We start from the raw sequence: 15,221 nt of genomic DNA on the forward strand, positions 1-15,221 counted from the left end.
CCAGTAATAGTCCACATCATTGGTGGGTGTGGACCAGGAAAAAGAGACGAAAAGGAAGTGACAAATGCCAGGAACGTGGCTGGATGACAGCTTTCATCCAGAGCAGCTGGGGTGCTTGGACAGGTCCTTCATTTCCCCTCCTCCTGCAGTCCCTGGAGCTGGTGGGACCGGGAGGGTGGCCGGCATCAGAATTCACAGCGGCCCCTCTCCAGTCACTCCTCCGCTGCCCTCAGGCACGCTGCTGCCCTGGGACCCCAGAGACTAAGCTAAGTCCCCCAGGCTGGGGCTCTGCAGGAGGGACTCAGAGACTCCTTCAAAACTGGCTTTGAGCCTGCAGGAGAAAGGTGTCTTCAGCCCCCACCGCAGTGTGGGAGAAAAGTGGGGGATAACTCCAATGAGAACTCCTCTGCTGTGTCTTGTTTGCTGCTGGATTCCCGGAATCTGGTCCAAAGCAAATGCTCAGGAGATATGTACTCAGTTGGCAGGCAAGGCTCTCTCCAGCTAAAGCTCTGGGGCCCTGGCCTGGCCTGCAGGGTGGCCAATGGTGACGTCAGCCGCTGGGCTGACTCTAGGATGTCTACATCCCATCTTCCAGCCAGAGTCCTCCCAATCGGACTCTTGGGAGGACTCTGACCTTGACATGTGCGACAGAGTGGGGATGAGGAGAAAGGTCTGACTGCTGGGTGCAGACTGCCCCCACCCTGCCAGGGACCTGCACAGCACAACCTAGAGGGCAGTGATACCCAAGCTGGTCTGCTCTTAGAATTATCTGGGATCTTTCCTTTTAAATTTTTTTTTTTTTTGAGATGGAGTCTCACTCTGTGGCCAGGCTGGAGTATGGTAGCACACTCTCGACTCACTGCAATCTCCACCCCCATGTTCAAGCGATTCTCCTGCCTCAGCCTCCCGAGTAGCTGGGACTACAGGTGCGCGCCACCACACCCAGCTAATTTTTGCATTTTTAGTAGAGACGGGGTTTAAGCATGTTGGCCATAATAATCTCGATCTCTTGACCTCGTGATCTGCCCGCCTCGGCCTCCCAAAGTGCTGGGATTACAGGCCTGCGCCACCGCACCCCGTCTATCTGCGATCTTTCAAAAATGCCAAAGCCCAGACCAACTGCACCATGTCTCTGGGGGCGGGACCCGGGCTTCCGTATTTGTGAAACTCCCCAGGTGGTCCCAAGAAGCTTGGGAACCGCTAGGAGGGGCTTCACACCTTCTCAAAGCCCTTTTAGAGCCACTTTCCCATTTGAACCTCACATTAAACCTGCTTATTTCACAGGGTAGGGTTTTGTCAAAAACTAGATACATATGTGTGTATGTACATATACATTTATCAGATTGTGAAAGCAATGTGTACTCCCTGCAGAAATTTTAGAAATAAATTTTAAAGAAGAAAATGAAAATTACCCGAGTCTTACCACTTATGACAGTTACTATTGACGTCTGCTTTATTTCTTTTATTTCCTTGCTTTCTTACAGCTGAGGAAATTGAGATAGAGAAACATTAAGTAACTCTCCCAGGGGCCAGATGCAGTGGGTCACGCCTGTAATCCCAGCACTTTGGGAGGCTGAGGCGTGAGAATTGCTTGAACCCGGGAGGTGGAGGTTGCAGTGAGTCAAGATCACGCCCTAGCCTGGGTGATAGAGTGAGACTCCATCTCTAAATAAATAAATAGCTTTCCCAGGGTACTGAAGCTAGCAAGTAGCAGAGCCAGGATTTGAACCCATGGTACGGATGGAGTCCGTACTAGTGGGGGGACTAGTGTGTGCCGAGGACAGGCATGTATCCGGGCCCACTACATGAAGGGGTCTGTGAAAACAGGAGGCTCAGCAGGAACGGGGAAGGCGGCCTTTGGTGCTGGCTGGTTTCTACGTTGCCGTTGTGTATCTGAAACAGGAGAATGCAGCCAAATGCCACGTTCATCACCCAGCTCACAGCCACTCCTGAGCGACTGCTCCGACTAGTCTTTGCTGGGGTCTGCGGCCTTGTCCTGCTGGTGGGGCTGGCAGCTAATGGGCTCACGCTGCTGGCGGTGGGCCGGGGCCTGGGCACCCCCCACCCGCTCCACGCCCTGACCCACAGTCTCATGATGAACATCACACTATCTGACCTGTTCTTCGTGGCCTGCGTCGTGCCCGTGCTGCTGCTCAGCTTCCTGCAGCATGACTGGTGGCTGGGCCCTGCCATCTGTACCATTAGCCAGGCCACCAACACAGCCACCATGTTCTGCACCTTCTACAGCATGGTGGCCACGGCTCTTCTGTGCCACATGGCTGTGGCCCAGCCTGACATGGCCTTCCCAGCCGGCTGGGGCACCTGCTTGCTGCTCTGTGGGGCCATGTGGGCCCTGGGCCTTACCGCATCCCCGCCCAACTGGCTGTTCCAGCGGGTGGCAGTGGAGGAGGAGACAGCGTGGGCTCCTGAGACCCGGGCCTGCCTCTTGCTCCTGAGCCCTGCTGGGACCTCCCGCTCCTTCAGCCTGCTGGGAGCCCTGGCCTTCCTGCCATGCATGCTGGGGCTGGGCTGCTCTTTCAGCCACGTGGGCTGGCTCCTGTGGACATAGCCCCGAGGCCCTGTGGGGGAGAGCATCCAGGAGCACCAAGAGAACACAGGGCTCATCCTTGTGGTGCTGGTGGCTTTTGTGCTGATGTGAGGGCCCTGTTCCATGCTGGGCTACGTGGCAGCCATGGACCACCTGCCTGCCTCCCCAGCTGCCTTTGTGGCCTCCAGCCTCTGCACCATCCTGGCCTACTCCAATTGCTCTGTCAGCCCTATCCTCTGCTTCTACCTCTCCCGCCCCTTCCAGGCAGGACTCAGGGACCTCTTCTGCAGGCCGACGATGGCCAGGCATCCCAGAGGTGTGGGAGTGGTGGCCTCAGTGATGGCGACTGTCCAGCCTGGCCATGACAGGGCCCCAGGAGGCCTGTGGGGCCTGGGGGCGGGGGCATCTAAGAGTATAGGCTAATAGAGGGGCTGAGATTCAAGGGAGATGAGAAGACCCTTAAGGACCTGAGAGCCCACCCCCTCTATTTTATCAGTGGAGAGACTGAGACCCAGAGGGCAGATGGCCCAACCAAGGTCACAAAGCAACGGAATGGCTCAGCTAGAGCTCACATCTCTAGGTAACCGGGTGTATCTTCTCACTCCACCTTCAGGCTCAGATACCTGTAGGTTCCACTGCTCTCTAACTGTGTGATCCTGAGCAAGGAAGGCCCTTATGCGCTGTCTCAGTGTTCTCATCTGGAAAATGGGATGAGAGTACATACCTTTCTCACAGGGTTGTTATGAAGATGAATTTACTAAACACATGTAAAGTGATTAGAAGGATGCTTAGTAAGTGCATATGCGTGCTGGTCATTGCTACTGTTATTATTTTTATTCAGGGGCATTTGAGGTGAGTGGACAAGAGGAGGGCTTTTCTTCTCCCCAGAGCCCAATTCGAGGTCCCATCTTTCCCACCCTCCATGCCCTCTGTCTGGCCTGCTCAGGGATGGCCTCAGGCTTCTGTGTTGGCCTGGAAACCTGGGAGATTGTCTCTACTGAAATTCCCAAGACAGCTTGGTGTGTGTTTTGCTTGGGGATGTGTTTTGTTGGTGATGGTGTTACCAGCAAAACACACACACACACACACACACACACACACACACAGCATCCTACTCTGTGGTACAAAGCTTGAGAAACATTGGGTTGAAGCAAATCAAACTGGTCTCTTTGCCGTAGGACTTATCAGAGCCTTGAATACCCAAAAGGCCACTGAGACTCTTGGAGAGGGGCTCACGGCAGGCAGGTTCCCTAACTCCATGCCAGGGAACCAGCGATCCGTGGCACACACCTTGGGAAAGAACCGCGAGAGATACAGCAGTGTCAGGCATGGGAAAGATGCTCTTGGCATCCCGTCCCGCCCCTGGCAGTGGCTCTGCACCTCAGTCCCCCTGCCAGGCAGTCACCCTCTCCTGACACTTTCCCACAGAGCCTGTGGTGAGGTGACAGGAGCTGCCGGTTATGGGAACTTCCCTCCTTCCAAGCTGTGACCCCACCCTGTTCCCACTCAAAGCGTATCAGAATGTAAGTCACAGGGGCATGTAATTATAGGGACAGCCGTGAATCAGCACCCATTTACTAAAAAATCATCAGGAGCAGACAGGTCCCAAACTTCGGTCTAATTCGTTCTAAATTTCATGTGATGTCCAGGGTGGGAATGGCTGCCTGGAGGGCTAACCTGGGAACAAACCTGCCCGGAGAAGGGAGGAATCCCCTTTTGCTATGATCCTGGTCCCTGAGGGCCACAGGGATGTATGTGTGAAGAGGGACAAGAGGAAAGCAGTGTTTCTTAGGCACCTACAATGCAGTGGGTCCTGGGTGCATGTCACATCTGTCACGTGTAACCATCTGTACTCATCCCTCTGGCCAAGCGATGACCCCGCAAGGGCCGGGGTGGTGGTGACGACCCCATTGCGCAGGGGCTGCAGGACTCCTCATGGCACAGTTACTCTGGTGGCCACAGATCACTCAGCCCCTCCTGATGGCTTGGCATCAGTGCCCCATTGTTGTAGGCTTTCCTTGCTCACTGCCCCTGAGCAGGGGCACCCCTGAGAGTGCAGTTCTATGTGTGCGTCTCCAGCCTGGTCTCCGATACCTGAGTGGGGGCCTGGCACTAATGTTTGGTGAATACTTGTTGGGGGATGAATGAATGAGCGATCAAATGCAATAAAACAATCCATTTATTTTAGAGGAGATTCTGATGACTTCTCTCACCTCCTCAATGGCTTCTCATTTTACTAAGTAAATGCCAAAGGCCTCATCATGGCCTACATGGCCCGTGGATTCTGGCTTCTTCACTCTCCAACCCTACCTCTAACGCTTCCACTTCCTGTCCTCAGCTCCAGCCACACCAGCCTCACTCTCCTGCAAACACACCACTGGGCATGCTCCTACCACAGGGCCTTTGCACCTGCTGGTCCCTCTACTGAGAGCCCCCTTCCCCAGATGTTAGCGGGGCTCCCTGTCTCACTTCCTGGGGGCTCACCTCAACCAAGACCTCCTCAGAGAAGCCCTCTCCCACCACCTTATTTAAAACGTCACCCTCTTTCTCCCTCATTTCTCTCTTTTTTTTTTTTTTTTTTTTTTTTCTTCTGAGATAGTCTTGCTCTGTCACCAGGCTAGAGTGCAGTGGCATCATCTCAGCTCACTGCAACGTCCGCCCCCTGGGTTCAAGCTATTCTCCTGCCTCAGCCTCCTGAGTAGCTGGGACTACAGGTGCCTCCTACCACACCTGGCTAATTTTTCTATTTTTATTAGAGACGGGGTTTCACCATGTTGGTCAGGATGTCTTGATCTCTTGACCTCGTGATCCAGCCGCCTCAGCCTCCCAAAGTGCTGGGATTACAGGCGTGCGCCACTGTGCCCAGCCCAATGTCTCTTTAGAACTCTTGGTGTCACCTGAAATTATGTGATTAGCCTATTTGTTTAAATGTTCACTGTGTTTCTCCCATATTATTTGTGTGTGTGTGTTGTAAGCCCCATGCGGGGACAGGGTCTGTGTTTTGTTCACGGCTGCATCCTCCATGCCTAGCACAGAGTGTGGCACGTGGCCTTTCCTTGTAAATCCCACTGAATCGTAGAATTGAAGGAAGCCACAGAGGAGAAGCTGGACACTGTCTAACAGCAGCATCTGTGCTATTTTTCAGAGAAGAAAGAAACACATTGTGCTTTACTAAAAGAACCAAATTTGCTTTAGTTTAAGGCAAATTCCACACAGAGACTGTCTCAGAGACGGGCACAGAACCAGACACCATAGGAACACCACCACCATGCGTGACAGGGGAAAGCGGAGGCAGGCGGAAGACGGGGGCCTCGTCTCCACCACGCGCGGAGAGGGCAGAGGGCTGAGGAGCTCCATGCGGCAACGGGGACTGGCATGCATGACCTGCTGCCTGAGTGGGCAAAGGCTGGGCGGCTGGGTGGGCCCAGGAGGGAGGGTCCCTTCTTCCCCACCTTTCCCACAGCAGGGGCAGGAGCTTGGGCTCAGATGCCAGAGCCCAAGGCTGAAGGACTAGGGTGCATTTGGGGTGATGGGATGGAACAGGGTGACCCAAGAGCCAAGGTGGCCTCGTGTAAAGGGTTGCATTGTTAGGAGTGGGATGGGAGGACATGGGCATGGGATGAATGACCCTCAGGACGTCAGACCTAAAGGAAAACCTGGGGCCATCTGGTCAATCCTCTTGTTATACAGACATGGGAACTGAGGCCCAAAAGGTAGAAGGGCCTTGCTGGGGTTCCCACATTAGGCAGCGGAGGGAGGCAGGGCTCCAACCCGGGACTGTTGTCTCCTAGCCTCATGGGATGGCCTCATGAGACAGGATTCCTGTCTCACTAGCCTCATAGTGAGCCACTCCTTGCCCAGGCCTCCAGGTGGGCAGAGGTGTGGGCACCGAGGGCCCTGGGAAGCCTCCGCAGGGAGGAAGGGATTCCTGAAGCCAGGAGTCAACCATGGAAGTGCCTGTGGGCCCACACCAGGGAGAGGCCTGTGGATCTGTGTGTCTAGAACCTGCATCGTACTGAGCTCGAGAGGCACCAGAAAGGGCTCTGTGCTGAGCAGCCTCCACTTCAGGCCCATCACGTGGCCTACGGTCCATGACTACAGCACCCCATGGGTCCCCAGGGCTCCTGATGCATCCAGTGTCCCCGGGAGGGGGCACATGCTCAGGCCTTCCTGCAAACCCGTCATCAGCCTCCTGGGGCTCACTGGAAATCGGGCAAAGGCAGACCACAGGGCAGGGGTCAGGGATTGGAGGAGATGCTATGGGAGGATGGGAAGTAGATGGGGGGCTGGAGGCGGCCGAGCCCAGGCTTCAGGGTGACAGGTAAGCAAACAGGATGGCTGGGGGTGGGTGACGGGGACCCCAATCACCCTGATTGTTTATACCTTCCTGGCTGGGCTTGAGCCAGATACTGGGGAAGAAGAGAAGAGCTGGGTCCCTGAACCCTGTGGACCCCTCTGTCACCCATACCCAGCAATTCCTTGGGTTTGGGCAGTAAGTGAGGCCAGGAAATTGAGGAGGGGTCTCCAGAAGCCCCACCCCCTGGCAGTCTCCCAGGCACACAGATGTCCCAAAGGCTGGGCAGGCCCACTGCGGGGAGTCTGGGGGCCAGGCCTCCTGTTGGCCTGGTCTCTCACAGGCCCCAGCCACCTGCCTGCTGAGACCAGGTTCAGATGTGCGTGTGCAGAGGGGAAGCAGGGGGTGTGCGGGCTGGGGACTGTGTGGGCGAGTGGGTAGGTGCGGCGGGTGGGGGGCGAGGGCGGATGCCCTGTGCCTTCATGTAGGACACCAGCTGGTCGGGGATCTCTGCCAGCACGTCTCGGGCCAGGCGGGCCATGCTCAGCACGTGGTTGCCTGTGCGGTCCACGTAGTCCCGGAAGGGCACAAACTAGTAATTGGGAGGGCAGGGTCAGGCAGTGCCTCTGGCAGGACCCTGGCCCCCAAAATCTCCAGTCCTGGGGTTGCATTCCCACCCTTCTCCCAGCCTCTGCTCACTTCACTCAGTCCCCCACCTTTGTGAATTACGTGAGGGACTGTATTCCCCAGCTCCCTGCATCTGGGAGTAAGTGACTGTAGTCATAGTCACTGTTCTTTCATTCACTCGACAAATGCTGAGGCCTGTTCCACGCCAGGATACGCCACTGAGCAAGATTCCTCCACCTCGGCACTGAGCACAGGCACGCAGCAGCTGCTCCGAAAGGCCAACTGAATCCCCTGACTTCTGGGGCACGCGCCTCCTGGGTCTCCTCCCACCTGTCCAGCAGGGCCCTCTCTCTCCGGCCTCTCTTCATCCCTTTTCTCTCTGGGGCTAATCTGGCCAACACCTAACGCCAGGCCCATCTGGCTTTATCCCCGGGGGTGCCCTCCATCCTGAGTGCCTCCGGCTCACCCCTGCCTCCGGACCTTGGCACAGCCCGGTCCCACCTCCCAGGCTGTCCTTGCTCTGGTTTCCAGCCCCCTATGTTTGGTCTCCACACCCGGCATACTGGTCCCCAATTTTTAAACCAAGGGAGTATGGAGGATGTCAGCTTTGTCTTCTTCATCTCCTAAGCACTAAGGCCTCATCGGCAGGGGACAAGGGGGGAAGTGCCTTTGGAGGGTGCATTCTTCCACGTGACTGCATGGGAATTCCCTAAGGACAAAGATCTTTCTGCTCCTTATATTTGCATCCTTCATGGAGATCCTGGCATTGATTCAGTTAACCAAGCAGTGCCCATTCGTGGAGAAGGCTGCAGCAATGCTGAAGACATTGCCTTGGGCTTCAAAAGGGACAGAAAAAAAACAGAACGAGGCTGACCACAGAGATCTGGGGGCCGAGGAAGAGCTGGCAGAGGGTTCTGGCCTTTGGCTGGGCACCGCAATGTTAGGTGTGTATCCCGGACATGACAGGGAGGGACCCAGCCCGGAGCACAGCAAGGCCGAGGACTGACTCCTGCTCCTTTCCGTGGTGGCCAGGCCACTTTGGGGCTCCCAGTGCCTCCCTCCTGGCCCTTCTCCAGGGAAGCCCCCAGGGGCTGGGAAGTGCGCCTGGCTAGAGGGGCTCCTGAATTCCCTGTGGGGCAGGCAGGGCCTGGGCTTCACCTGGACAATGTCGCGTTCAGCCAGCTTCCCCCGGGAGGAGATCCGCACGTCGTCGCCATCGAGCTCCACCATGGCTGTGAGAGGAGGGGTGTCATGGGGGGAGGATGAGATTAATGGTGGACCCCGGGGGCAGACAGGACAGTGGACTTGTCCTTCCATCCCAGGCCAATCCGGGCCGGAGACCGTTGGCCCATACCCCGTGTAAGAGATGAGGAATGAGGCCAGGAGCCAGGAGGAGCCCGGTCAGGTGAGCCTCTGACTTCGAGCCCAGTGCCTGGGCTCCCTACCCTCCCCAGACTCCCAGGCCTGGAGGAAAAAGGAGTGACTTGAAGCCTCCTCCGCACAGCCTTGGGATGTGGGTGTGGGTGCACACCCTGACTTGACACACCCCTCTCTATGCAAACAAACACACCCCACGCCCTGCACACTCACCCAGACTCACACCCCCAGGCTGCAGCTCTCACTCTTTTGGGAGGGGTCATTCTCAGGGGCCTGGAGCCTCTGGGGAAACATCTAGTTGGGAGGGGGAGGATGGTTAGGGTAGGAAAGAAGGGGAGGGCAGCAACCGGACTCACCATCGAACTCTGCCTGGCCCACGCCGACGATAATGATGGACATGGGGAGCTTGGCAGCCTGGGAGACAGCATAGGGGGTGGGGGAACGTTGGACCCATTTGGGACCCAGTTAAAAGGAAGGAGAGATGAGGGGAGGGACAGCAAGGGGTGGGGAGCAGGAAAGAAACAAGAGTGAACACGGAGAGACAGAGGAACACAGAAAAGGGGGAGGGAGAGGGAGGGGCACTCAGAAATAAAGAGGAGGGAATCCAGGCTGCGGTGGCCCGGAGGAGAGAGGGAGGGTGTCGGGGGAGAATGGGTCATAGGTCTGCTTTAGTGAGTCACCCCCTCCCCTCTTACAGGGAGACCACCGGCTCAGGGAGCTGTGTTCCTGCGCTTCCCCAACTCCCCTCCCACGCCCTCCACCTGGCCAGGCGGCCTGGGGAAAGGGGAAGCGGTCCTACAGATGAGTTAATGAGGGAGCCACCCGGGTCTAGAGGGAGTAGATCACCCAGTGTGACTCCTACAAGGTGGGAACAGAGCTCACCAGCCATCTTTCTCATGATCCGGGCACCCCTTCCACCCTCCAGAAGCCACTCTCCAGCACTGGGCTCTGCAGCCAGAAGCCAGGAGGTGGATGAGGACAGTGGGGCCCAGTGAAGGAGGGAAAGGAGAAGCCACACCCAAGTCACCACCAAGCATTTCCCTAAAGTTAAGGAGGTGGGCACACCCCCAGGATCCCACTAAGGGGGAGGAAGACACCCCTCCAACTGCCTCCCCCACTGCACACTCCTTGCTTACGTTGACGATGGCCTCCTTGGTCTGCGCCATGTCCGAGATGACCCCGTCGGTGATGATGAGCAGCACGGAGTACTGGGAGCCATCCTGCACGGCCGCTGCGTTCCTGGATGGGGCAGGCACAGGCTGAGGTCTCTCCGAGGGGTCTCTGGGCACGTTCCCCCCTAAACAAGGACCCTGAACACTTTGTGGGGAGGTGACAGCTCATGGGGGAATCTCTTCAGGGTCAGGCCTCCTTGAAAGGCAAGTTATGGAAAGAGACACTCCTTCCCACCACCCAGAGGCAGCCAGTATAGAAACAGAGACCTTGTAAGTGCCTGGAGGTGGCAGCAGGGGCACTCACCTGGCCACGTGGGTGACCACGGGGGCGAAGTTGGTGGGGCCGTAGAGCTGCACGGTGCGCAGGCTGCGGTGGTAGGCCTCCAGGATGCCGTCGATGCCACAGCACGAGGGGTTCTCCTGGTTGCCATTCTAAGGGACAGAGGGCGGGGAGGCTGAGCCCAGGAAGGAAGGACTGGGGTACAGTATGTGTGGGAAGAAAGCACAGGTGGGGAGGCCTGCAGGCCTGCGCTCCCCCAGCTCTTCTCTGGTGTGGGGTGGCAGGCAGGGGAGGGAGCTCCCAGGGCCCATCCTGAAGCAGCACGTGCTTCGGGTGAGCTGGATCCAAGCTTGCTCCCTGCCCCGCTCCCTGAACCTGTTCAGAGATGCCCCAAGATCCCTGGCTGCTTCCCTCAGGGAACCTCAGGCAAACCCACTCTGCCCTAAAATGACTACTGGGTCTGAGCACCTCAGGAAGGTCCTGGGGCTGATCCATCGCATGCATACTGGACCCAGTACAGTGCCTTGCACCCCCAGGCATGGGAGGGACGTCTGTTGCGCCTGAGTGTCTCCAGTCCGTGGGAGCCTGGGAAAGGGGTGGCCTGCGCAGTCACCTCCACAGGGCCCAGGACGCCCAGAGGATGGCATGCTCCACATCACCCCAGGGATCCACCTCATCCCATCTCAGCCCTGACTCAGGGAGCTCTGGGGAGTCCCTGAAGTTGCTCATACCCAACCCACACCCCCTTGCCTGCTTTTCTGGGGCCCTGAGGGGTAGGTCAGCCACAGCTCGCCCAAACCTCCACCTGTGTCTTGTCAGGAATGAGGAGGCCAGAGCCAGCTGTGGGCAGGCAGTTTCCGATGTGGAGGGGCAGCATCTGTGAGCAGGGCAGGGAGTGGGTTTCTGGAGCCCCCCTACACACAGCAGGCAGTCTACCCCCACGGGGGCTGAGCCTTAAGTCCCTGGGCTCAGAAGAAGGGAAATGTCCCCCACCCCCTGATTGTCACCACACCCCAGCCTGGTCAGTCCTCTTTCCCACCAGCTGGACCTCCTACCAGCGGGAACTCGTGGGACACCCTGCCGTCCGGGGGCAGCTTGGCCCCGAAGCCCAGGGCCGGGAACATCTTGTCGCTGTCATAGTGCTGGATGATCTCTCCGACGGCGGTGAGCGCCAGCGCGTAGGCGTTCAGCTGGTAGGGGCTCATGTAGTGCAGGGACGTGGACTGCGAGGGGTTTCCTGTAACACAGGACATGGGAACCTTGGCTCATCTGGACCCTCCAAGCCACCCCAGGTTCAGAATGAAGAAGGGGGTGTCCAAGGGCACCCCTAACTTTATTAATCCTTGACACCTCTCTTTTTCTCATACCCCATATTCAATCCCTCAGCAAAACAGATCCAGAATCCCTCCTGTTCCTCTCCCCTTCCCATACCACCACCCTCTTGCTTATAGGACGCAGCAGTCTCCTAACTGATCTCCCCGCTTCCTTCCGCCCTTGTGCCTGCAGCCCATACCCAGCACAGCAGTGACTGAGCCTGTCAGCCTCAGAGAGACCATGCCTCTCCTCTGCCCAAAACACTCAAGAATTCCGCCTCCCCCAAAATGAAGCCCACAGTCCTCACAAGAGCATGCAAAGCACGCGTGATCTGGCCTTCAGGTCATCGACTTCCTCCCTGCCACTCACCAGTCCCAGCCTTACCAGCCCCTCGTCACTCCCACCTCAGGACCTTGGCGATGGCTGTGCCCTCCCCCGGGACACTTTTCCCCAGGTGCCCACATGGCCCAGAGGCTCCCTTGCCTCTTCAGGTCTCTGCTCAAGTGTCACTCCTCAGCGTGATCTTCTCCAAGCAGCCTGTTAAAAATTACAGCCTCCCCCAACCCTTCCTATCCTTCTTCCCAGCTTGATTTTCCCCCCGAGTCCTCATTGCTACTAATAGAGTCTGTATTTTTTTTTGAAATGGAGTCTCACTCTATTGCCCAGGCTGGAGTGCAGTGGCGTGATCTCGCTCACTACAACCTCTGCCGACGGGTTCAAGTGATTCTCCTGCCTCAGCCTCCTGAGTAGCTGGGACTACAGGCACCTGCCACTATGCCTGGCTAATTTTTATGTTTTTAGTAGAGACAGGGTTTCACCATCTTGGCTGGGCTGGTCTTAAACTTCTGACCTCATGATCCACCCGCCTCGGCCTCCCAAAGTTTTGGGATTACAGGTGTGAGCCACCATGCCCAGCCTGATATAGTCTGTATTTAACTTATTTGTTCATTGATGGGAGGCAGGACAGCACAGATTGCCAAGGTACCAATCCCGTCTAACTGCGTGATCCTGGGTAAGTTCCTTAATCTTAACCTTAGTCTCTTTGACTGCAAAATCAGAGCAATAATAGTTCCCACTTCACAGGATTGACGTGAGTATTACACAGCTGCTACCGCTATTATAATCACTGTCCTCAGTGTTAACTGTTGCTAAGGCCCCTCCCAGCTCTGACTGCCCAGTGCTCTATGATGCTGGTGCCTACAGCCATAAAATGCGTTCCTGGCACCTGTGGAGGGCAAGACCTGGACATTTCTGGTTGGCACAAAAATGAGCATTGAGCACCCCTAATAGAGTCCAGAGCCCAAGGAAGGTTGTGATGTAAAATCTGGCATGGTGATTCCTCCTAGTGACTCAGCCACAGGCTGACACTGGAGAAATTGGGCAGAGGGAAGGAAGCCAGGACAGATAAGTCCAGCCAGATAAGGACTGGGGTCCCTGGGCTGGATCCTGCCTCCCTGAGGACCACAGGACTCCGTCTTGGCTCTGGTTCTCACTCTAGCCTGTGGGGTGGACCGCACAGAGGAGCTGGGATTTGAACCCAGGGAAACATCGTTCCTCCAGGGCTCTCCATAGACCCAAAGTACACACAGTCCCACAATCCCATCCCCCGGGAGACTGGGTGTTCCTCAAGGGCGGGGCTATAATTCAGAGCCCAGATTTATGTCAGTGGTCCAATGTGGGATTACCTCTGCCATCTTGGTTGTATCTTTCATTCTCCAGACCTAGATACCTCCTCTTTGGTGAGGAAGAGGCCAGAGAGTATGAGGATTGTGGCTCCCAGCCAGGGCCAGACACCACAACCCTTAAAAGCCCTCTCCTCCCACCCTGCTCCTCTGCCCATCCCCCAACTTACCATTGGAGGCGGTGAAATCAATGGCCACAGTGAAGTTGATCTGGGTCCTAGAAGAGGGAGAACAGCAGGGGAGTCACCTGGAGGGAGGCAGGGCTGTGGGACGGGGGACAATGCTGGGCTCTGGCCGTCACCCTGGCCCCACTGCTCGCCAGATATGTAGCCTTGGTGAAGTCACTCATCTCTTTCCAGTTCTGGAGAGCTGGGACAGTAATGCCAGCCATGCCCCTCTAAAAGAATTAATGTGCATCAGAAGAGTTAGGCAGTAGGATAGCTCTTTGAAGATGACTGTGTTCTGTGGGAGCGTGTGGCTGCGATCACTCATTTCCTCCGCAAACCCTACCCCCAGGCCCGCCTGAGTAGGGTGGGTGAGATTGGGTCTCATTGGATTGCTGGCTCAAAGTGAGATTCAGGATGAAAATTCATCTGACAAAAGAGAGAGTCAAATAGACATTATGCATCTCCTAAAGAAAGAATAAAATACCACCCATGAAGTTGTCTTACCAAAAAATTGAACCTGATTCTGATTGAGGTTCCAGAGCTATCTATCTAGTCGGTTTACATGAAATACAGGGGACAGAGGAACACATTAAATGACACCACAGGAGATGTGGCCAGCAAAACCCAGTTTTTGGGAAACTCTGTAGATGCCCTATCAGAGTCAGCAACAGCGCTATCTCCTGGAAACATTCTGGGCCTCTCAGGCTCCATCTAGCTCTCCTGAATCTTAGAGTCTCTCTCTTTTTTTTTTTGAAAAGTGGTATCGCTCTGTCACCCAAGCTGAAACACAGTGTCGTGATCACAGCTCACTTCAGCCTCAACCTCCTGGGCTCAAGCAGTCTTCCCACCTCATCCTCCTGAGTAGCTGGGACCACAGGCACATACCACCACACCTGGCTAGCTTTTTTTTTCTTTTTGTAGAGATGCGGTCTCATTATGTTGGCCAGCCTGGTCTTGAACTCCTGGGCAAAAGCAATCCTCCTGCCTCAGCCTCCCAAAGTGCTGGGATTACAGGTGTGAGTCATCACAACTGGTTAAATATTACACTCTCTTGGTGGGGTACAGGAATCTGTGTTAGCAAGCCATTCAGGTGGTTGGGGGAATGAACAGATGAAAAGAGAATTAAGAGACCAACCCCCCAATCACAGCATATGGCTCTTGCCTGGATTTCTAATTCAAACAAACCAATTTTAATACTTTATAAGATAATTGGGGAGATGTGAACACTCACTAGATATTTTGTATTAAGGAACTGTTCATTTTTTAGGTGTGGTTATGGTATTGCGGTCATGTTCTACAAAGAGATAGTCCTTATGTTTTAGAGACATGCTAAAGCATTTGGGGATAAAATATGATGGCTGGGATTTGCTTCAAATTGGATATTGGGAGGCTGAGGTGGGAGTATCGATTGAGCTGAGGAGTTCAAGGCCACCCTGAACAATATAGTGAGACCTTAAAAAAAAACCCACTAAAAAGCCGGGCTCGGTGGCTCAAGCCTATAATCCCAGCACTTTGGGAGGCCGAGGTGGGTGGATCACGAGGTCAAGAGATCGAGACCATCCTGGTCAACATGGTGAAACCCTGTCTCTACTAAAAATACAAAAAATTAGCTGGGCATGGTGGCACGTGCCTGTAGTCCCAGCTGCTTGGGAGGCTGAGGCAGGAGAATTGCCTGAACCCGGGAGGCGGAGGTTGCGGTGAGCCAAGATTGCGCCATTGCACTCCAGCCTGGGTAACAAGAGTGAAACTCTGTCTCAAAA

The 15,221-nt window shown here is 55.7% G+C and overlaps 2 protein-coding genes across 4 annotated transcripts in view; one reads left to right on the forward strand and one right to left on the reverse strand.

Annotated features, from left to right (window-relative positions):
• Nucleotides 1-948: 948 nt before the first annotated feature.
• LOC116533699 (probable G-protein coupled receptor 151) lies at nucleotides 949-4,764 on the forward strand. The gene has a single exon (XM_032253582.1). It carries the CDS (start codon nucleotides 1,907-1,909, stop codon nucleotides 2,567-2,569), a length of 663 nt encoding a protein of 220 aa, XP_032109473.1. The 5' UTR covers nucleotides 949-1,906; the 3' UTR covers nucleotides 2,570-4,764.
• Nucleotides 4,765-5,712: 948 nt separating this feature from the next.
• CPNE5 (copine 5) overlaps nucleotides 5,713-15,221 on the reverse strand; it is a 102,627-nt gene continuing 93,118 nt past the window's right edge. For all 3 annotated transcript variants that reach the window (XM_032253585.1, XM_032253584.1, XM_032253583.1), the window contains 7 exons: nucleotides 13,465-13,511; nucleotides 11,354-11,535; nucleotides 10,323-10,450; nucleotides 9,983-10,085; nucleotides 9,203-9,260; nucleotides 8,628-8,701; nucleotides 5,713-7,434 (listed from right to left, as the gene is read on the reverse strand). In XM_032253585.1, the coding sequence (XP_032109476.1) occupies nucleotides 7,216-7,434; nucleotides 8,628-8,701; nucleotides 9,203-9,260; nucleotides 9,983-10,085; nucleotides 10,323-10,450; nucleotides 11,354-11,535; nucleotides 13,465-13,511 (811 nt within the window). In that variant the 3' untranslated portion in view covers nucleotides 5,713-7,215. The remainder of the gene's footprint in view (nucleotides 7,435-8,627; nucleotides 8,702-9,202; nucleotides 9,261-9,982; nucleotides 10,086-10,322; nucleotides 10,451-11,353; nucleotides 11,536-13,464; nucleotides 13,512-15,221) is intronic.

Source organism: Sapajus apella, unplaced genomic scaffold (genome assembly GCF_009761245.1).
Source record: "Sapajus apella isolate SASKATOON/1434 unplaced genomic scaffold, GSC_monkey_1.0 scaffold83, whole genome shotgun sequence".
Classification (NCBI taxonomy): domain Eukaryota; kingdom Metazoa; phylum Chordata; class Mammalia; order Primates; family Cebidae; genus Sapajus; species Sapajus apella.